The 23545-nt window shown below is 46.0% G+C and overlaps 1 protein-coding gene across 2 annotated transcripts; it reads left to right on the top strand.

Moving 5' to 3' along the window:
- The first annotated feature begins 5522 nt into the window (after positions 1-5522).
- On the top strand, positions 5523-21279 carry LOC125133557 (zinc finger protein 211-like). Of its 2 annotated transcripts, none has more exons than XM_047791821.1 (4): positions 5523-5946; positions 6505-6543; positions 7127-7253; positions 19245-21279. In XM_047791821.1, the coding sequence occupies exons 2-4, from the start codon at positions 6511-6513 to the stop codon at positions 20627-20629; spliced, it is 1545 nt and encodes a 514-aa protein (XP_047647777.1). In that variant the 5' UTR covers positions 5523-5946; positions 6505-6510; the 3' UTR covers positions 20630-21279. The 2 variants fall into 2 exon arrangements, with proteins under 2 accessions (XP_047647777.1, XP_047647776.1); XM_047791820.1 differs by having other exon boundaries at positions 5612-5740.
- The last annotated feature ends 2266 nt before the right edge of the window (positions 21280-23545 follow it).

Genomic DNA, 23545 nt, shown 5'->3' with positions numbered 1-23545 from the left:
TTAAGGGAAATTAAAGGCTTACATAAATCTTCAAAATACATAAGGTAAATTAATTTTAGGTTCTTGTGAACAGGAAACTATTCAGGATTAAACGAATATCTAATACTAAAGTTTGTGGATCTAATTAATATAGATATGTCTTTGGAGTCAGGAACATAAGTATCGTAACTTATTGTACCTAGATTTGATAGAAGTCAAATGAGATACTGAGACTTAAGTTACTAAACAGAAAAACCAAAGTCATTTAAGACTATTAATCGGTGGGTTTGGTGCCACCCTGAGATGTTCTCTATAAGAAAGCACATGTTTTTAAAAATTTCTAAAAGACAATCCATGGTAGCTCTCAAAAAGTGGGATGTGTGTTTTCAGTAAAGAAGTCCACAGGAATGAAATTACTCTTTTCTTTATTTTTTTTTAAGGCTACATCTTCGGCATAAGGAGGTTCTCAGGCTAGGGGTCACATTGGACCTGCAGCTGCAGGCCTACGCCACAGCCGCAGCCACGCCAGATCCGAGCCGCATCTGTGACCTACACCACAGCCCAGGGCAAAGCTGGGTCTTTGACCTGCTGAGCAAGGCCAGGGATTGAACCTGAGTCCTCATGGTTACTAGTCAGATTCATTTCCGCTGAGCCACAATGGGAACTCTGGAATTACATTTTATTAAGGAAAACGATAGTAAATCTGTTTCATGGCTTGGTATTTTGAATGGAAAGATAGGGGTTGATAATATGGATACAGAAAGTAATGAAAGGTTTGTGGGAAGTGGACACTGAGAGAAGAATGTTGAACATGGTTGGGACTGACTAAGGTTAAAATTAAGTTTAATGGAGCAAACTCATTTTAACAGTAAGATAAAACTTGAAACATTTGAATTTGGATTCAGTCTGTTAAAAGAAGTTTTTCTTAAAATGCTGCTTTTGATAACAGATCATGTGAATTTCTTTGCCTTTGATTTGTTTGCTTTTAAAATCCTTTGTTACTTTGGTTGAATGAATAAGTAATGTTAAACAATAATCTATGATTCTGTTTGACCAGATGTTTTTGAGTCATCCCAGAAAAAAATTACTGAATCTACTAGGATTATTTGGTAGATTAAATCACAAGGAAAATATTGTCAAATCAAAGGTAAAAACAAAATCCGTAGAGATCGTGGCACATGGAAATAAAGTGCATTCTACTTCTGCAACAAGTCACCCCTCGTTGTCAGATTTTTGCCATCCCGATGCCCTTGTATCATGACAAGGGTCGGCTCCTGAATCACAGATGTTAAGATTGGTAAACAATGACTGTGAATTAAACAGTCGGGGCTGTGGGAATCCGAGACGGCCGCTTGCTTCTTCCTGGCTCTCTGACAAACCCAGTAATAATAATAACAGTAATAGGAGTTCCCATCCTGGCGCAGTGGTTAACGAATCCGACTGGGAACCATGAGGTCACGGGTTCGGTCCCTGCCCTTGCTCAGTGGGTTAACGATCCGGCGTTGCCGTGAGCTGTGGTGTAGGTTGCAGACGCGGCTCGGATCCCGCGTTGCTGTGGCTCTGGCGTAGGCCGGTGGCTACAGCTCTGATTCAACCCCTAGCCTGGGAACCTCCATATGCCGCGGGAGCGGCCCAAGAAATAACAACAATAACAACAAAAAAGACAAAATAATAATAATAATAATAACAGTAATAATAATAATAATAAATGGTTAGAAAATGTGATTTCTACAATGTTAATTTGGCTGTATCTGTTAAAGATGAGGGTAATTTTAAAGAAAAAGACTGTTTTGACTCCTACGCTAGTTTTGTGTATTGAGGTTAGTGTTTACTGTCTAAAACTCATCTACCAGATAGTCCTTTGCTGTTATGTTACATTATAGTCAATCTTAACTGAGCTATTAAGAAAATATTCTGCTCTTGTGAAGCCGATTGCTGTAATCTGCCTTTGACGTCCCATGATAACCAGGGGACTATACATTCTGGAAAAGTATCATTTAAAGTGTTGTCTCTGGAGTTCCCGTCATGGTGCAGTGGTTAGCGAATCCGACTAGGAACCATGAGGTTGCGGGTTCGGTCCCTGCCCTTGCTCAGTGGGTTAAGGATCCGGCGTTGCCGTGAGCTGTGGTGTAGGTTGCAGATGTGGCTCAGATCCTGCGTTGCTGTGGCTCTGGCGTAGGCCAGTGGCTACAGCTCCGACTGGACCCCTAGCCTGGGAACCTCCATATGCCGCGGGAGCGGCCCAAAGAGACAGCAAAAAGACAAATAAATAAATAAATAAATAAATAAATAAAGTGTTGTCTCCATGGAGTTCCCATTGTGGCACAGTTGTTAACGAATCTGACTAGGAACCATGAGGTTGCGGGATCGATGCCTGGCCTTGCTCAGTGGGTTAAGGACCCGGCATTGCCCTGAGCTGTGGTGTAGGTTGCAGATGCGGCTCGGATCCCGCGCTGCTGTGGCTGTGGTGCAGGCTGGTGGCTACAGCTGCGATTTGACTCCTAGCCTGGGAACCTCCATATGCCGTGAGAGCGGCCCTAGAAAAGGCAAAAAGACAAAAATAAATAAATAAATAAAGTGTTGTCTCCATGGAGATCCTGTCGTGGCTCAGTGGTTAACAAACCCACCTAGCATCTGCGAAGACGAGGGTTCGATCCCCGGCCTCGCTTAGTGAATTAAGGATCCAATATTGCCACAAGCTGTGTCGTGGGTCGCAGATGCGGCTCAGATCCCTACTTGCTGTGGCTGTGGTGTAGGTTGGCTGCAGCTCTGCTTCCACCCCAGCCCAGGAACTTCCATGTGCCGCAGGTGCAGTTGTAAAAAAGAAAAAACAGACAAACTAAAAAGTCCTTGGAAGCCTTGTTCATACTAATCTGACACATTCTCCGTCCACCAAGGATGTCAGCTCTCCTTGTTGATCAACGTATTCCTAAGTCTGTAATCATCACTCTCTCTCTATCATCTTTGTATTTACTTATCTAGTTGTCCATATATCCATCCATTTACCTACCTACATATCTTTACTTGTCATTAATTTAATGCAAATGATAAGCTTAACTGATACTGATAAAAACCTTCCTAAAGATTTACTGAATTCTTAGAAATTTGATGATATGAAGGAGTGATTTACATTTAGTTTTATCAATATATACTGTAAAGCTAAGTGAAAATGTCTTTTTCTTTCTTTTTTTGCTATTTAAGTCTGCACCCATGCATATGGAGGTTCCCAAGCTAGGGGTCTAATCGGAGCTATAGCTGCTGGTCTACACCACATTGGTTTCATCCCAGACCAAGGAAATGTTAGGCCATACCCTGATCAGGGCCAAAAAAATATATATATTATTTTTGCTGTTGTTTATTAAAGAGTATTACTGTGTACATTTATAAAAACTGTCGGAGTTTCTGTAGTGGTCATCGGGTTAAGAACCTGACATAGTGTCCATGAGGATACAGACTCAATCCCTGGCCTTGCTCAGTGGAAGGTTCCAGTGTTGCTGTGGCTTAGACTGGCATTTGCAGCACCAATTTGACCCCTACCCTGGGAATTTCCAAATGCAGCAGGTGGTGTAGGCCAGCGACTACAGCTCTGATTAGACCCCTAGCCTGGGAACCTCCACATGCCATAGGAGCAGCCCTAGAAAAGGTAAAAAAACAAACAAACTAACAGTTATTCTTTTTTTTTTTTTTTGCTGTTTCTTGGGCCGCTCCCGCGGCATATGGAGGTTCCCAGGCTAGGGGTCCAGTCGGAGCTGTAGCCACCAGCCTACGCCAGAGCCACAGCAACGCGGGATCCGAGCCGCGTCTGCAACCTACACCACAGCTCACAGCAATGCTGGATCGTTAACCCACTGAGCAGGGGCAGGGACCGAACCCGCAACCTCATGGTTCCTAGTCGGATTCGTTAACCACCGTGCCACGACGGGAACTCCCCAACAGTTATTCTTATTCACCATTATATCACAAATTCTAGCAGAATAATTTGACCTGAAAATCATGTAACTTAAATAATTAAAAATACAAATTAGTAATTGATCCAACTGGAAGTTCCGATCGTGGCTCAGCAGTAACTCGACAACTAGTATCCATGAGGATGCGGATTTGACCCCTGGCTCCACTAGAGGCTTAATATCTGGCCTCACCATGAGCTGCAGTGTAGGTCACAGACACAGCTTGGATCTGGCGTTGCTGTGGCTGTGGTGTAGGCCAGCAGCTGCAGATCCGATTCAACCCTGGCCTGGGAACTTCCATATCCTGCATGTGTGCCTCCGCCACCCCCCCCCCCCGAAAGATACCACATTTGGTAATTTTTTTGTTTTTAGGGGCACACCCTCGGCATATGGGTGTTCCCCTGCTAGGGGTCTAATCGGAGCTACACCTGCCAGCCTATGCCAGATCTGAGCCGTGTCTGTGACCTATACCAACAGCTCATGGCAATGCCAGATCCTTGACCCACTGAGAGAGACCAGGGATTGAACTCGCAACCTCATGGTTCCTAGTTAGATTCGTTTCCCCTGTGCCACGATGGGAACTCCTGCATTTGGTAATTATTAATGCAAGAACCATTAAAATTGTTATGTAATTTAATAATCATTTGCAACAGGAGTTCCCATCGTGGCACAGTGGTTAACGAATCCGACTAGGAACCATGAGGTTGCGGGTTCGGTCCCTGCCCCTGCTCAGTGGGTTAACGATCCGGCGTTGCCGTGAGCTGTGGTGTAGGTTGCAGACGCGGCTCAGATCCCGCGTTGCTGTGGCTCTGGCGTAGGCTGGTGGCTACAGCTCCGACTGGACCCCTAGCCTGGGAACCTCCACATGCCGCAGGGGCGGCCCAAGAAATAGTAAAAAAAGACAAAAAAAATCATTTGCAACAGCTGAGAAAGAAAAGGAATCGTGAAATCAGCAAATAGCTTCATTAGCACCACATTTAGCCAAACTTATTTCATGTATAAATATAATCCTACCCAATTTCCATGAAATTCAACAAAAGTTTAACAACTTATCCCGTTGAAAGAAAAAGACAGAGTTCCCGTTGCACTGCAGCGGAAACAAATCCGACTAAGAACCATGAGGTTGTGGGTTCGATTCCTGGCTTCCCTCAGTGGGTTAAGGATCTGACGTTGCCGTGAGCTTTGGCTTGGATCCCGCGTTGCTATGGCACGAAGTTTCTCTCCCACTGGAAGAATTCAGCGCTCAGTTCTGAGCAGCCCAGGGACACTACTGGCCCCTTCTCTTGGAGGATGACTGCCAGGAGCCTCAGTAGGCTGGTGAGCGGCGAGAACTACATTTCCCAGAATGCCAGGCGTTGAGCGGCAGCGAAGGCCACCCAATAAGCATTCAGAAGTTCACCATTTCCTGAAGGGCACACGGGTGAAGGCGGGACTTCCGTTTTGGGGGTTTGTGTGGGTGTGGGTGTTTGTGGTCGTTTTGGCGATATTGTGGGTCAGGAAGTCGAGGACTCAGGCTGGGGATTCAAGTGACAGGGAAGACCGGAGCAGGGGCTTTCTCCCAAGGGAAGAGAGGCGGGTCTAAGGTCGGGGACGTCGCCGCATGCGAGGCCGGCGGGAGACAGCGGCGTCGGGGCCTCTCGCGACGCTCGGCTGTCCCCTCTCCGCCCCGCCCAGTGGGTCCGGGGGCGGCGGCCGCGCTGAGGGACCCGCCCCCGGGGAAACGCTCGTGCTCGGGCCTCCCAGCCCTCACCCGCCAGACACCGAGGCCCCGAGCGCGGGGCGCCTGCTCGCGTGCCTGCAGCCGGTCCAGGACGGTGAGGCGGTGGTGGGCGGCAGCCGTTGCAGGCGGAGGGACCGGCGGGTGCAGAGGCTTGGAGGTCGGGCCGAGCCTGGAGGGTTGGCGGAACCCGGGGTCCATGTTGCTTCTGCAAGGGACGGAGTTTGCGGAGAGTGGCCCATGTGGTGCCAGGCCGAGGAGTTGACCCTTCCTTCCTGAGACCCTTGGAGCCATGGAAGTTGTGTGAGGAAAGGAGACATGATCTGAGTTAGATTCGGAACCCCCCCCCCCGCCCCGAGTGTGTTCAATAGACCAGATTGAAGGGCCGCTGAGGACATTGACCAGAGGGAGGTGGGGTCCCTCCCCCGCCAAGGACACACGACGGCTGAGAGTCAATACAGAGGTTAGGCAGTAGGGGAGTTCCCGTCGTGGCTCAGTGGTACGAATCCGACTAGGAACCAGGAGGTTGCAGGTTCGATCCCTGGCTTCACTCCGTGGGTTAAGGATCCGGCGTTGCCATGAGCTGTGATGCAGGTTGGAGTCACAGCTCGGATCCCGTGTTGGCTGTGACTGTGGGGTAGGCGGGCAGCTACAGCTCTGATTGGACCCCCTAGCCTGGGAACCTCCATATGCCGCAGGTGCGGCCCTAGAAACGACAAAAAAAAAAAAAGAGAGAGAGAGATTAGACAGTAGGCCGGAGGACAGATCCCTGGCTGGGTGCCTCCCAGGGGTGCAGAGAAGGCCTGAGCCCCTGGAAAATCGCCATGCTCCCATGCCTCTAAGACCTGCCTCTTCCCGCAGGTTTCCATGGCTGCGGAGGTGCTATTGGAACCTCCTCAGGTAAGTGGAGGTGTCCTCATCCCTCACTGGTGGCAGCCCCTGTTTCCTCCAGAAAGTTGTGATGAGGTGAGACTTGTCCCCTGGCAGTTTCCCAGCCCTTGGGCGTGGGTGGAGACCCTGGAGAATGCTAGGTCAGGGTCCTGAGTGGAGTCCAGGGGTTGTGTGGAAGGGTTCCCACTTGAGGCCAGCAGTGGAAAGAGGTGTGGAAGCTGAGGAGAGAAATGGGAAGTGTCTGGAGGTCTCCTCTCTTTGCAGGTGGGGAGTAGGTCAGACTTGGAGTGACTGCCTGTGAAGTTAGGGCTGTGTTCCGGAGGCCGTGGGGGGTCTGGACGGGCTGAGGGAGGTGATGTGTTCTGGGTCTTCACAGGCTGCCTCTGGCTGCAGAGTGGCCAGCAGAGTGACCACAGTGGGGAGTGGGAGTGAGAGGAGAGAGCGGACAGCCCCAGGGGCCCCAGGATCTGGACTCTCCTCTGATTTGGGCCTCTTAAGAGGCAGGCTGGCCACGGGTGGATGTGTGAGGAGGCGGACTGTGGGTCCCCCGGAATGAGGCTGTTGCAGGTCTCATCTGTCTCTGTGCTGGCAGGGCCCTGTGACCTTTGAGGACGTGGCGCTGTACTTCTCCTGGGAGGAGTGGAATCTCCTCGATGAGGCTCAGAGATGCCTGTACCAGGATGTGATGCTGGAGACCTTTGCGCTTGCATCCTCCCTGGGTAAGGTCTTAGACGTGCCCCTCGGGCCTGGGCAGGGCTCTACCTTTCTCTTTTCTCCAGGCTCAGGTACGTCTCCATCTAAACCATAGGCACTGCTTCCACTAGGGAACTCCAGTGTATATTACTTTTTTTTTTTGTCTTTTTGTCTTTGTTGTTGTTGTTGTTGTTGCTATTTCTTGGGCCGCTCCCTCGGCATATGGAGGTTCCCAGGCTAGGGGTCGAATCGGAGCTGTAGCCACCGGCCTACGCCAGAGCCACAGCAACGTGGGATCCGAGCCGCGTCTGCAACCTACACCACAGCTCACGGCAACGCCGGATCGTTAACCCACTGAGCAAGGGCAGGGACCGAACCCGCAACCTCATGGTTCCTAGTCGGATTCGTTAACCACTGCGCCACGACGGGAACTCCTGTATATTACTTTTTAAAAATATTCTTTCCCATTAGGGCTTAAATTGAAGTAGAGTCGATTTACAGTTGTTAGTTTTTGGTGTACAGCAAAATGATTCGGTTATACTTGCTTGTTTTTTTGTTGTTGAATTTTTATAATTCTCTCTGTATTCTGGATATTAACCCTTTATCCGATAGCTGTTTTGCAAATATTTTCTCCCATATTGTGAATTGCCTTTTAACTATGTTCATAACATCCTCTGATGCATCAAAGTTTTTATTTTGATGAAATTCTTTTCTCTTGTGTTTCTAGTGTCTTTGATGTCATATACAAGTAATCATTGCCAAATGCATATCACGAAACTTTTCCTTTTTGCTTTCTTTTAAGAGTTTTATAGTCAGAGCTCTTAACTTTATATATGTATTTTTTTAAGGGCCGCTCCCGTGGAATGTGGAGGTTCCCAGGATAGGGGTTGAATCGGAGCTGTAGCCACCGGCCTACGCCGGAGCCACAGCAACGTGGGATCCGAGCCTGGTCTGCCACCTACACCACAGCTCATGGCAACGCTGGATCCTTAACCCACTGAGCGAGGCCAGGGTAGAACCCACAACCTCATGGTTCCTAGTTGGATTCGTTAACCATTGAGCCACCATGGGAACTCCCTAGAAATACAACTTTTTAATTTATATCCTCTTCTTTTGCTGAATTCATTTATTGTAACAATTTTGTGGGGGAATCTTTTTGTTTTTTTTTGTCTTTGCCTTTTCTAGGGCCTCTCCCATGGCATATGAAGGTTCTCAGGCTAGGGGTCCAGTCGGAGCTGAAGCTGGCGGCCTACACCACAGCCACAGCAACTTTGGATCCCAGCCACATCTGCAACCTACAGCACAGCTCACGGCAACGCCAGGACCTTAACCCACTGAGCAAGGCCAGGGATCGAATCCGCAACCTCATGGTTCCTAGTCAGATTCGTTAACCACTGAGCCACGACGGGAACTCCTGTGGGGAAATCTTTGTTTCATGAGTTGTTATAATTTACTTCTTCCTTTCTCTTTTGTCTTCTTCTTATTTCTCTTTCTTGCCTAATTGCTCTGTCTAGAATTTCCAATATTCTGTTGAATTAAGTAGTTGTGGACGCTGGAATTCTTTTCTTGTTCTTTACCTTGGAGAAGGAGTTTTCATTCATCATCATTGCATATAATATTAGCCATGCATTTTAAATCCTTTGCTTTCACTTCATTAATAGTAAGTTCAGTATTTTCATCATAAGTGGGTATGAAATTTTGTTTGGTGATTTTTCTGCATTGAAGAGGTGCTATGATTTTTTTTTCCTCATTCTGTTAATGTGACATCTGACATTGAATTTTGTATGCTTAACAATCCTTGTATTCTAAGAGTAAATCCCAGTTGCTCACAGTGTTTAATCCTTTTAATATCCTGCTGAGTTCAATTTGGTAGTATTTTGTTGATTATTTTTGCACCAGTAATCATCAAATATATTGGTCCAGTTTTGCTTTAGTGTTTGCTTTTTTGATGGTTTGTTTCCCCATTTTTGGCTGCACCATAGCATATGAAGCTCCTGGGTCAGATCTGAGCCACAGTTGTGACCTAAGCTGCAGCTGCAGCAGTTCCTACTTTAATATTTCATTTTAGTAATGCTTAGAGTCTTCTAATTTTTTTCTTTTTTAGTCAGTCTTGTTTAAGGAGTCTCAATTTTTTTTTTCTTCATCCACGTCGAGACATGAGGACGTTCCTAGGCCAGGGATCTAACCTGAGCCACAGCAGCAACTCAAGCTGCTGCAGTAATAATGCCAGATACCTAACCCACTGCACCACAGAAGAACTCCAAGTTAGCATGTGGAGTTTCCCAGGCTAGGGGTCAAATCCTGGCAGCACCTGCCAGCCTGTGCCACAGCTGCAGCAATGTGGGATTTGAGCCACATCTGCGAACTATACCACAACTCATGGCAACACTGGATCCCCGACCCACTGAGTGGGCCATGGGTTGAACCCAAATTCTCATGTTTACTAGTCACATTCGTTTCTGCTGTTCTACAGTGGGAACTCCCCGAGTATTCTCAATTGTGATAGCCTTTTCAAAGGGCCAACTTTGGGTTTTGTTGATTTTATTTTTTTTTTCTTCTCTGTTGTATTTATCTCAGTCTTAATGTTGATTTCTTCCTTTTGCTAGTTTTGCTTTTTTTTTTTTTTTTTTTTTTTTTTTTTTTAGGGGTGTACCCACAACATATGGAAGTTCCCAGGCTAGTGGTCGAATTAGAGCTATAGCTGCCGGCCTACACCACAGCCTCAGCAACACCAGATCCGAGCCGCGTCTGAAATCTACACCACAACTCACAGCAACACTGGATAACCCACTGTTCGAGGCCCGCAACCTCATGATTCCTAGTCAGATTCGTTTCTGCTGCACCCCGATGGGAACTCCCTTTTTCTAGTTTTGAACTTAGTTTTTTCTTTTTGTAGTTACCTAAGTTGTAAATTTAGGTGGTTGAGTTCTTTTTCCCTTTTTATTTGTTTTTTTTTTTTTTTGTCTTTTTGCTATTTCTTTGGGCCGCTCCCGCGGCATATGGAGGTTCCCAGGCTAGGGGTCGAATCTGAGCTGTAGCCACTGGCCTACGCCAGAGCCACAGCAACGCAGGATCCGAGCCGTGTCTGCAACCTGCACCACAGCTCACGGCAACGCCGGATCGTTAAGCCACTGAGCAAGGGCAGGGACCGAACCGACAACCTCATGGTTCCTAGTCGGATTTGTTAACCACTGCGCCACGACGGGAACTCCTCTTTTTCCCTTTTTAATGTGGTTGTAGCTATTTCCCATTTAGTTTTGCTTTGGCTTCATTTCATAATTTTTGCTATATTGTGTGTTCCTTTTCTCTTGCTTCTAAGTATAGTCTGATTTCCTTTGGGATTCTTCTTTGACCCATTGGTTGTTTAAGAGTGTGTTTTTTAGGAGTTCCTGTTGGGGCTCAATGCTAAGGAACCCGACTAGTGTCCATGAGGATGCAGGTTCAATCCCTGGCCTTGATCAGTGGGTTAAGGATCCTGCCTTGCTGTGGCTGTAGTGTAGGCCAGCAGCTATAGCTCCAATTCAACCCTGGGAATTTTTATTTGCAGTGGGTATGGCCCTAGAAAGACTAAAAAATAAATAAGTAAATAAGAATGTGTTCTTTAGGGAGTTCCCTTGGGGGTCACTGGGTTATGGTCTGGTGTTGTCACTGCCGTGGCTTAGGTGGCTACTGTGGGGATGGTGTATTCTCTGGCCCAGAACCTTCCACATGCCACAGGCACCACCAAAAATGAAAAAGAGTTTGTTATTTAATTCCACAATTTTGTGGCTTTTTTTTTTTTTTCTTAGTTTCTTATTTCTAACTTCATTCCACAGGGGTCAGAAAAGACACTTTTTATGATATCTTTTTTCTGAATGAGGCTTAACTTGTGGCCTGATATATTACAGTTAATCCTGCAAAATGTTCAATCAGCAAAATATATATGACTTTTTGTTGGATAGAGTGTTCTCTATACCTTGTTAGTTGGTTTATTTTGTTGTTCAGATTTATTATTTCTGTGTGTTTATTCTTTCTACTATTGATAGTGGGATATTTATGTCTCCAGCTATTATTATAGAACAGTGTTTCTCCTTTCAATTCTGTCAGTTTTTTTCTTCATATATTTTCATGGTCTGTTTTGAGGTACATAAAATGCTTTGAATTGTCGTTTCGTCTATAGCGGCTACAGCTCTGATTAGACCCCTAGCCTGGGAACCTCCATATGCCACAGATGTGGCCCTGAAGACAAAAAAAAAAATTGTTCTTTGTCTCTTGTAGTTTTTTTTTTTTTTTGATGTAAAGTGTATTGTCTGAAATTAATGATAGCCACTCCTGCTCTCTTTGGGTTACTATTTACTTGGACTATCGTTTTCCAAGCCTTCACTTTCAACTTATTTGTGTCTTTGGGTGTAAAGTGAGTTGTTTCTTGTGTACAGCATATAATTGGGTTATGTTCTTTTATCCATTCTGCCACTTTGTCTCTTGCTCAGAAAGTTTATTTCATTGACAATTAGAGTACTTACTAATGAGGAAGGATATACTTCTGCCATTTTGTTGTTTTTTTCTATATCTTAGGTCTCTTTTGTCCCTCATTTCTTGTGTTACTGTGTTTTGTGTTCAGTGGATTTTTTTGGTGGTGAGGGGAACTGCACCTGGTGCCGTTGGGTGTTCCTGGGTCAGGGATTAAACCCGAGCCATGGCAGTCACTGCAGTGACAGTGATGGGTCCTTAACCTGCTGAGTCTCAAGGAAACTCTTCAGTTGATTTTTTTGTAGTGAAGTCTTTAAATTCCTTTGTGTATTTTCTTTAGCTATTTCTTCTTTGTAATTACCATGGAGATTATGTTTATGAGGCTAAAATTATAACGCATAATTTTAATTTATACCAGTTCAGCTTCAAAAATATTAAAACAAATGCTTTGCTTCTATATAGCGCCGTCCCCACCCCTTTCAGGTTTTTGCTTTTTTTTTTTTTTTGGCTGTGTCCAAGGCAGGCAGAAGTTCCTGGGCCAGGGATAAAACTGTGCCACAGCTATGACCTGAGCCACAGTAGTGACAATGCCGGATCCTTAACCGCTGAGCCACCAGGGAATTCTACCTTTAGATATTGATGTCACGGAATTACATCTTTATGAGTTGTGTATCCAAACACTTAGAGTAGTAGTTGTTTTTTATGCATTAATCTCTTAAATATGATCCCAAGTTATAATGATCCCAAGTTATAATAAGACTGCTTTTACAATTGTCTATGTATTTAACTTTGTCTGAAACCTTTGTTTCTTCATGTTGCTATCTAATATCCTTTCATTTCAATCTGAAAGAGTCTGCTTAATACTACTTGTTAATATTAAAATTATATGTGTTGGAGTTCCCGTCATGGCACAGTGGTTAACAAATCTGACTAGGAACCATGAGGCTGCAGGTTCGATCCCTGGCCTTGCTCAGTGGGTTGAGGATCCAGTGTTGTCGTGAGCTGTGGTGTAGGTCGCAGACAAGGCTCGGATCCCGTGTTGCTGTGGCTCTGGCGGAGGCCAGTGGCTACAGCTCTGATTCGACCCCTAGCCTGGGAACCTCCATATGCTGCGGGAGCAGCCCTAGAAAAGGCAAAAGACAAAAAATAAATAAATAAAATAAAATAAAATAAAATAAAATGTGTTAAAATCATAAGCAATACTTCAGGAGTTCTTATGATGGCTCAGCAGTAATAATTAGTATCTATGAGGACACGAGTTTGATCACCAACCGCACTCAATGCATTAAGGATCCGGCATTGCCATGAGCTGTGGTGTAGGTCACAGACAAGGCTCAGATCCTGTGTTGCTGTGGCTGCAGCATTGGCTTACAGCTGTAGCTCCATTTTGGACCCCAAGCCTGGGAATTTCATATGCCTTGGGTGTGGACCTAAACAAACAAGACAAGAATACTGGCGTTCCCGGCGTGGCGCAGTGGTTAACGAATCCGACTAGGAACCATGAGGTTGCGGGTTCGGTCCCTGCCCTTGCTCAGTGGCTTAATGATCCGGCGTTGCCGTGAGCTGTGGTATAGGTCGCAGACGCGGCTCGGATCCCACGTTGCTGTGGCTCTGGTGTAGGCCGGTGGCTACAGCTCTGATTCGACCCTTAGCCTGGGAACCTCCATATGCCGCAGGAGCGGCCCAAAGAAATAGCAAAAAGACAAAAAAAAAAAGACAAGAGTACTTCATTTTTTGTAGGGCACATCTAGAGGTAAAGAATGCCCTCGGGGGAGTTCCTTTTGTGGCTCACTGGTAACAAACCCGACCAGGATCCATGGGACTCGGGTTTGATTCCCTAGCCTTGCTCAGTGAGTTAAGGAGCCAGCCTTGCCTTGAGCTGCAGTGTAAGTCACAGACAGAGCTCGGATTCTGCATTGCTGAGGTGTAAGCCGGCAGCTGCAGCTCCAATTCAGCCCCTAGCCTGGGAACTTCTGTATGTTGAGAGTGAGGCCCTTAAAAAAAAAAAAAAAAAAAGAACGCCCTTGGTTTTTGTTTATCTGTGATGTCTTAACTTATTTTTTCTCCTTTGTTTTTGAAGAACAGTTTTACTTAATATAGAATTCTTGGTTGACCTTTCCCCCCCCATTTCAACACTTGGAATATATCTACCCCCTGCCTTCTGGCCTCTGTGGTTTCTGATGAATTTCTCATACACTTTTTGGGGATCTCTTGTATTGTAATGTGTGCTTCTCACTTGCTGCTTATCAGTCCAACACCAGCTGCCCCAAAGCCTCCCGAGGAAGGATTTGCTATCACTGTTCTTGAGGTCAGCCTAATGGATCCCACCTGTCTTGCCCGCTCCCAGGCTGGATGACCCCATGGGTCTGAAGTTTGGCTCCCTTCTTATACTTTGCATTTATTTGTGCCTGACTGCCTGGAATTGTAGTCACTTATGTAGTCACTACTTACAGAAGTGTTTTTGCAAGCTCCTTTGGAAAGTTCTCCTGTTATTATTATTATTATTTTTTTAATTTATTTTTTTTATTTTTTACTGTGCCCACAGCATATAGAAGTTCCCAGGCTAGGGGTGGACCTGTGCCATAGCAACAAAGAGGCACTGCAGTGACAACAGCAGATTCTTAACCTGCTTCGCCATAAGCATACTCCTGCTTTCCAAATTTTTTTTTTAATGGCCATACCTGAGGCATGTGGAATTTCCCAGGCTAGGGACTAAACCTGCACTTCTGCATCAACCTGAGCTGCTGCAGTTGGATTCCTAACCCCCCTGCTGCAGTGGGAACTCCCTGACTTGCTGCTTTTAAGACTTTCTTTGCGAGTTCTCACTGTGGTGCAGCAGGTTAAGATCTATTGTTGTCTCTGTGGTGGTGCAGGAAGTGGCTTAAGGATCCAGCGTTGCTGCAGCTGCAGCATAGGTTGTAGCTGTAGCACAGATTTGATACCTGGCCCAGGAACTTTCATATGCCTTGGGTGCATCCAGAAAAGAAGAGGAGGAGTTCCTGTCATGGCACAGTGGAAACAAATCCGACTAAGAACCATGAGGTTGCGGGTTTGATCTCTGGCCTTGCTCAGTGGGTTAAGGATCTGGCATTGCTATGAGCTGTGGTGTAGATCACAGACGCGGCTCAGATCTGGTGTTGCTGTGGCTGTGGTGTAGGCCGGCAGCTACAGCTCCAATTAGACCCCTAGCCTGGGAACCTCCATATGCCTCGGGTGTGGCCCTAAAAAAGACAAAAAAACAACAAAAAAAAAACAGAAAAGAAGAGGAAAAAAAGAGACTCTCTTTGCCTTTGGCTTTTGAAATTTGATTATAATGTGCTGTATGGTTGGTGAATTTATCCTGCTTGGAGTATGCTGAGCTTCTTAGATGTTAATATTTGTGTATTTCATCAGATTGCGTTGGTATTGGCTGTTATTTCTTCACATATGCTCTCTGTCTTTGTGTCTCTTCCTTCTGGATTTGCACATTGCACTTGGTGGTCCACTTGGTGGTATCCCACGGGAGCTTATGCTCTGCTTGCTTCTGTTCAGTGCCTATTCTTCCTCAGATTTGATACCTTCAAGTTCACTGATTGTTTCTTCTTTCTGCTTAAATCTGCTTTTGAATCGCTGTGGTGACCTTTTCATTTAGTTATATTGTAGTTTTCAGCTCCAGTATTTATTTCTTTCTTTCTGTCTGTCTGTCTTTTTTTTTTTTTAGGGCCATACCTGTAGCATATAGAAATTCCCAGGCTAGGGGTTGAATTGGAGCTATAGCTGCCGGCCTGCACCATAGCCACAGCAACACCAGATCTGAGCTGCTTCTGCAACTATGCCACAGCTGGCAGAGGCCACGCTGGATCCTTAACCCACTGAGCGAGGCCAGAGATCGAACCCATATACTCATGGATCCTAGTCAGGTTCTTTTTATTAGTTTGTTTGTTTTAGGGCCATACCTGCAGTATATGGAAGTCCTCAGGCTAGGAGTTGAATCAGAGCTGCAGCTGCTGACCTACGCCACAACCATAGCAACATCAGATCCAAGCTGCGTCTGTGACCTACATGGCAGCTCATGGCAACGCCGGATCCTTAACCCATTGAGGTGGGCCAGGGATCAAACTCACATCCTCATGGATACTAGTTGGGTTTGTTTCTCCTGAGCCACAATGGGAACTCCTGTTTTTGGTTTTTTGGTTTTTGGCCACCCCATGGCATATGGCCACATCAGGCCAAGGATCAGGTCCATGCTGCAGTTGTGACGTAAGCTGTAGCTGTGACAATACCTGATCCATAACCCACTGAAGGAGGCCAGGGACTGAACCCGAGTCCTCATGGATAATGGTCAGATTTGTTTACACTGTGCCACAACGGGAACTCCTGATTCTTTTTTGTTTCCCCTATAGTGATATGTCCACTTTGTTCATGCAACATTTTCTTGACTTTATCCACGTTTCCTCTTTGATCATATTTTAAAACAGTTGATTTAAAGTTTTATCTAAGGCCAACAAAAAAAAAAATAAAAAATAATAAAAAAAAGGAGTTCCCGTCATGGCGCAGTGGTTAACGAATCCGACTAGGAACCATGAGGTTGTGGGTTCGGTCCCTGCCCTTGCTCAGTGGGTTAACGATCCGGCGTTGCCGTGAGCTGTGGTGTAGGTTGCAGACGCGGCTCGGATCCTGCGTTGCTGTGGCTCTGGCGTAGGCCAGCGGCTACAGCTCCGATTAGACCCCTAGCCTGGGAACCTCCATATGCCACGGGAGTGGCCCAAAGAAATAGCAAAAAGACAAAAAAAATAATAATAAAAAAAATAAAAAATAAAGTTTTCCTCTAACAAGTATGCCATTTGGCCCTAAGAATGGTTTCTGTTGATTTGGTTTTTTTCTTTAGAATGGGCCATACTTTCCTGTTGATATGTATGTCCTGTGATTTTTTTGTTGAAAGACTGGTGTCTGTGTCTTACATCATGGTAACTTGAGATCCAGTTCTCCCTCTTGCTAGGGTTTGCTGAGTTTGTTTTGCTTAGTTTTTGGGTGTGGGGTGGTTTGTGTTTTTTGTTTGGTATTTGTGTAATGGTTGTAGTGTGTCTCTGTCCTGGAGATCAATCCACAGTATTGAAGGTCCTCTTAGGTTTTTCTGAGCCTAGATATGCATGGTGACTTTCTAAGTTCCTCTGTATATGTGATTGATTTTGAATGTCCTAGTCCTTGCATATGTGCCTGTCAAAAGGGGACTAAGAGAAGAATGTTGTAAGAGCAGGGGAGGGAATAGCTGTCTGCCCTGTAAATCCCCTGTGACATTGCTCCACCCAGTGAGGAGAGGGCCTTTGCAACAATGATAGTGTGGTTTGAAACAATGGCTGCCCCTACTCTGGCACCTCCACCTTCAGAAGCAGCAAATAGGGCACAGATGTCTCATTTATTTATTTACTTACTTATTTAGTCTTTTGTCTATGTAGGGCCACACCCACAGCATATGGAGTTCCCAGGCTAGGGGTCCAATCAGAGCTGCAGCCTCTGGCCTGTGCCAGAGCCACAGCAACACAGGATCCAAGCTGTGTCTGTGGCCTATACCACAGCTCACGGAAGTGCTGGATCTTTAACCTACTAAGCAAGGCCAGGGATTGGACTCTCGTCCTCATGGATGCTAGTTGGGTTCGTTAACCACTGAACCACGATGGGAACTCCAGATCTCTCATATTTAGAGAGATCTTATGGCCTTCCTTGGTTCCTGGAAGCCGCTCCAGGAGCCTGCACATGGTGCCTGCCTCAGGGCTCATAAATTAGGGGAGTTGGAGGTTGAATAACATTATCATGCTAAGACTTGAAAGTGAATAAAATTAAAGCAGTTTAGCATTGCAGAGTGGTTACAGCAGATTGATTCTACAGTTTAGCTGTCCAGGAGGAAAGATAGATTCCTGGTTCTTAACTACTCTGCTGTCTTCCCTATAGCTGTGCCCTTAGGTACTTTTTATAATGTTTTAAACTCTCTTGGAGTTCCCTGGTGGATCAGCAAGTTAAGGGTCACGCATTGTCACTGCCTTGGCATGGGTTTGATCCCTGGTCTATATGCCATGGGTGTGGCCAAAAAAAAAAAAATCCTAAGAGTACTCCCGTGGAACAGTGAGATAAGGATCCGGCATTGTCACTGCAGTGGCTTATGTCACGGCTGTGGCATTGATTTGATCCCTGGCCTGGGAACTTTCACATAAAATCATGTTCATAAAACATTAAATGAAAAAAATCTTTCCAGTGGTCTGTTGTGTGCTGAGTTGTGTGTGTAGGTATTGGCTGTTGACTTGTCCTATCCTTTCCTTAAGATTTCAGAGTTCCTCATCTCATGTACTTCCTCAGCTAGGGCTAGAGAAAAAGTCCTCTGTGCTTTGCAGGATGGACATGACTCCAGTTCTCCATCTTTCTCCACAAGATGGGCTCAGAGGGGTCCTGACCCAGATAAATGGCACTTGGGGGAGGGCACGATTTCAGGGCTTCGTTGATATTGTATCAAGATCCTGTCCTGGAGTTCTCGTCGTGGCGCAGTGGTTAACGAATCCGACTAGGATCCATGAGGTTGCGGGTTCGGTCCCTGCCCTTGCTCAGTGGGTTAACGATCCGGCGTTGCCGTGAGCTGTGGTGTAGGTTGCAGACGTGGCTCGGATCCCACGTTGCTGTGGCTCTGGCGTAGGCCGGTGGCTACAGCTCCGATTCAACCCCTAGCCTGGGAACCTCCATATGCCACGGGAGCGGCCCAAGAAATAGCAACAACAACAACAACAGTAACAACAACAACAAAAAGACAAAAAAAAAAAAGATCCTGTCCTATTTGTGTTTTGGTGCTATTGCCGATGACACATCACTTCTCCTTTCCCCCTCCATTCTTTTTTTTTTTTTTGGCCACACCCTTGATATATGGAAATTCCTAGGCCAGGGATCCAATCTAAGCTGCAGCTACAGCAATGCCTGATCCTCAGCCTGCACCTCAGCGGCATCCTGAATTGCAGCAGAGATAATTCCTGATCCTAAATCCACTGGGCCATAGCAGGAACTCCTCCCTTCTCTATTCTTGACACTTTGCTGACTTATCATTTCTACTCATCTTTTCCAACCCAGGGCTACTCTGGACCTACTTCCCACAGACAGCTTATCTCACTCATTCCTCACACTGTTCCCGCCTCAGTGCTTTTCTACACTGTTTGTCCTAATGTGTGCACATATTTGGTAAACCTTGAACACCTGTTCACTTTGTTCCAGTCAGATATTTCTGGGCCTGGGATGGACTTCTGCACAGCATCACGTGTCATCAGCAGATAGAATCCTGCTAAAAGCCATTGACAGAAGATGGAGCTATAGAGCATACCTTTCTCCCTGGGTCACACCCTTCCTGAGTGTCCTGTGGCTGGTGAGGCCTGAACCATTCTGTGATCTTAAGGACCCAGGAAGAACAGCAGTTGCTTCCTCAAGCTAACCCCAACTCTCTTTTCTTGAGAAATGTTTCCCAGACTGATTCTTTGATGTGTTGAATTACATTTGTGTGGGTTTTGCACCCCCCAAGAACATTAACATATATTTCACCATCACTTCTTTGCTTTCAGGTTGTTGGCCTGGAGCAGAAGATAAGGAAGCATCTTCTGAACAGAGCATTTCTGTAGGAGTATCACAGATCAGGACCATCAAGGCAGATTCATCTCCCCAGAAGGCCCAGGCCTTTGAGATGTGTGGCCCACTCCTGAGAGATATCTTGCACTTGCCTGAACACCAAGGAACACATCTTGGGCAGAAGCCATACACGGATGGGCATCAGAATTTCCCTGCCAAGCTTCAGCAGTACCAGAGACAGCACTTTAGAGAGATACCCTTCAGAAGTTCTGTGCACAGAGCCTTGTTGGTAAAGAGCTGCACAGCGCATGTGTCAGGGAGATCCTTTTCCTGTGGGGAGATTGGCAACGACTTCTTAGCCAGCGTGGAATTCTTCCATCAACCAGTGACTCACACTGAAGAGACAAAGAACAGTAATGAGTGTGAGGCTGCCTTTCATGATGGAAAAAGGCATCAGAACTGGGGAGAAGGCAATGAAGCCTTCAGCTACACAGAAACACTAGTTGAGGACCAAAGACTCCTCACTAGAGAAGTGCTCTATGAGTGCAGCAAATGTGGAAAAGCCTGTAGCCGAAGATGTAACCTCATTCAGCACCAGAAAGTCCACACTGGAGAAAGACCTTATGAGTGCCATGAATGTGGAAAATTGTTTACCTACCTCTCCAGTTTTATTATACATCAGAGAGTTCATACTGGAGAAAGGCCTTATGAGTGCAGCGAATGTGGGAAATCCTTTAGCCAAAGCTACAGCCTCAATAGCCATAAGAAAGTTCACACGGGAGAAAAACCTTATGAGTGCAGGGAATGTGGGAAATCTTTCAGTCAAAGATCTAACCTTATTCAGCATCAGAGGGTTCACACAGGAGAGAAGCCTTATGAGTGCAGTGAATGTGGTAAAGCTTTCAGCCAAAACTTTAGCCTCATTTACCACCGTAGAGTTCACACTGGAGAAAGGCCCCATCAGTGCAGTGAATGTGGAAAGTCCTTTAGCCGCAGCTCCAGCCTCATTCACCACAGGAGACTTCATACCGGAGAAAGGCCTTATGAATGCAGTAAATGTGGGAAATCCTTTAAGCAAAGCTCAAGCTTCAGTTCACATCGGAAAGTCCACACAGGTGAAAGGCCTTATGAATGTGGAGACTGTGGAAAATCATTTAGCCATAGCTCCAACCTTAAGAATCACTGGAGAGTTCACACTGGAGAAAGGCCTATTGAGTGCAGTGAATGTGGAAAATCGTTTAGCTGCAAATCTAACCTAGTTAAACATCTAAGAGTTCACACTGGAGAAAGGCCTTATGAGTGTCGGGACTGTGGAAAATCCTTTAGCCAAAGTTCCAGCCTCATACAACACCAGAGAGTTCACACTAGAAAAAGGTCCTGAGTGTAGTCAATGTGGGATAAATCCTTCAGTTGCAAGTAGGACCTCATTCAACACTAGAGACCTGACAGTAGTGAAAGGCCTTAGGTATTCTGGGATGTGCAATTTGCTTCTAGTATAATTACACTGGAGGAGAGAAATTATGAGGGAGCCACCTAATACACCTGAAAATTCGCCATGGGAGATCCCCCTTAGGTCCCAGGTATGTGAGAATCCTTACGGACTGGCATTAGACTTTTGTACATGGGCTTTTGATCTGGATCCTTGCCAGATTTACGTCACTGCCTGTTCTGTGGCAGTATTCATTGCACCTCTACCTCCTGGCAGGTCCACACAGTCAAAAGTACCTTCCAACCTGCTCAGGGAAGCTGACCTGTCTCATCCCCATTTGCCAGGGGAAGTAATACGTGGTGTTAGCCGTGGGGTCCTCATTCCCTTCTCACTTCCAAATGGAGGCATGGACCTGACCCACTTTTGGCCCAGTGGACCCAATCTGAGTTCTGTTGGTGGCTTGCCAGCAAAGACTGCATTTTTAAGGACATATTAGTTTCTAGTGACGTGTATTTTGGATTTTCCCAGTGTCTATGTCTGGGAACTGCATACTGCATATTGCTTTGCATTTTGCAATAGTAAAGGCATTAATGCTTAACCCACCTTTCGTCCTAGGGTTCTACTCACTGTGAGGTGATCTGAAAACAGCTGGGCTCGAAGTTCTACTTGTGGCTCAGCAGTATTGAACCCAGTTAGTATCCATGAGGACATGGGTTTGATCCCTGGCCTCTTTCAGTGGGTTAAGGATCCGACGTTGCCGTGATTTGTAGTGTGGGTTGCAGCCGCAGTTCAGTTCAGGCGTGCTTTGGCTGTGGCATAGGCTGGCAGCTTAGCTCAGTTTGACCCCTAGCCTGGGAACCTCCAAAAAGAAAACAGCTGGGCTATACCAGCATTAAGGACCACACAGCTTTCATAGGGGTCCCATGCTTTGTGTGCCTCACGTGATGAAAGAATATAACTTTTTTTTAGGGCCACACCCATCATATGGAGGTTCAAATCAGAACTATCCCAGCTGGTATTCATCACAGCCACTGTAATGCAGTATCCAAGCCGTGTCTGTGACCTACACCACAGCTCATGGCAACGCCGGATCCTTAATCCACTAAGCAAGGCTAGGGATCCCATCTGTGTCATCATGGGTGCCACTCAGATTTGTTTCTGCTGAGCCATGATGGGAACTCCATAACTTTCTGTTTTGGCCCAAAGTATATTGTTCCCAGGGTCTCCTAGGAAAAACTGCAGAGCTTTGTGGTCCTAAATTGTGGACTGCATATCAGATTTTTTTTTGTGGGCTCAGAGAACACCTGAGGAGCTGGGAAGATGTGACAACCTCCAGTGCTTCTGGGAACAATGCATTGTTTTTCTTGTTCACAGGGAATATCAGATAATGCTCAGCAGTTATCCTGCAAAAGAGCCACATGTCCTGATCCCCAGAATTCCCTAGATAGTGCCACTGTAACACTATAGAATCAAGGGAACCGTATTGGTAAAGTAACACTGGAGCAGAAGAGACTGCAGTGAAGTAGATGGAGTGTCCTCTCTCAAACTGCATCAGCAAATGCTCCAGTGACCGTGACTGTGCAGTACCAGCGTGCACGCAGGCACAGAACGCAGAACCTCCGAGGCGTGTGCATCTTTTCTGACTGAGGTCAGGGTCAAAAGAAATAAGATCTTAGTTTTAGGGATTCTGTAGTCTCTGGCATGTTCAGCTAAAGGCCATTGCTGCGCAGGCAGAGAAACAAGCGTAGAGAGGAGTTCTCCTAGTTCACAGCATGGATTGGTGACCAGCCAGCCTTCCTTTAATCAGATCCATTGCTCACCAGTATCTGCTACCACTAAGGCAAGGCCGCTCCTCCTCGGTCATCAGACAAGAGGGGCAATATAGGATTGCCAGACCTGGTTTTCTGAAAAGAGAGACCTAGGTTTCTCATCTGAACCATTTTATTTATCTTTTGACTGCATCTGCTGCATGTGGAAGTTCCCAGGCCCCTGATTGAACCCACACCACAGATGCAACCAAGCTGCTACAGTGAAAACACCAGATCCTTAACCAGCTCCTTTGAACTATTTTATACATTTTTATTCAAGTATAATTGGCACGCAATATACTGTATCTATTTGAAGTGTATAATCTAGTTTTACATACGGGAGTTCCCGTTGTGGCACAGTGGTTAACGAATCCGACTGGGAACCATGAGGTTGTGGGTTTGATCCCTCCCCTTGCTCAGTGGGTTAAGGATCCAGCATTGCCGTGAGCTGTGGTGTAGGTTGCAGATGGGGCTCAGATCCTGCGTTGCTGTGGCTCTGGCGTAGGCCAGCGGCTGTCGCGCCCATTCAACCCCTGGCCTGGGAACCTCCATATGCTGTGGGAGCGGCCCTAGGAAAAGGCAAAAAGACAAATAAAAGTAAAGTTTTACATACATATAAACCTACAAAGACTTCTCATAATCATGGCAATGAATATGTCTATCATCCCCAATTTACCCCGTGCCATTTTGTAATTTGTCTTTCTCTGTCCCATTATTTATAGTGGATTAGTTGGTATTTTCTAGAAGTTTGTATGACTTTATTCTTGAAATGTTTGGTTTGGATTTTTCCGCCTGGTTTCATTCATGATGATAAAATATTTTGAGATTCTTTAGTGATCTGTAATAAGTAATTCATAATTTTTTTTTTTTTTTTTTGCTTTTTAGGGCCATACTCACAGCATACGGAAGTTCCCAGGCTAGGTGTTGAATCGAAGCTACAGCTGCCAGCCTACCCGGTAGCCACAGCAACATGGGATCCAAGCCTTGTCTGTGACCTACACCACAGCTCACAGTAATGCTGGATCCCTATCCCACTGAGCAAGGCCAGGGATCGAACCTG

Source organism: Phacochoerus africanus, chromosome 8 (genome assembly GCF_016906955.1).
Source record: "Phacochoerus africanus isolate WHEZ1 chromosome 8, ROS_Pafr_v1, whole genome shotgun sequence".
In the NCBI taxonomy this organism is placed as follows: domain Eukaryota; kingdom Metazoa; phylum Chordata; class Mammalia; order Artiodactyla; family Suidae; genus Phacochoerus; species Phacochoerus africanus.
Note: the sequence above shows the minus strand (reverse complement) of the source record. Positions and strands in the feature narration are given on the sequence as shown.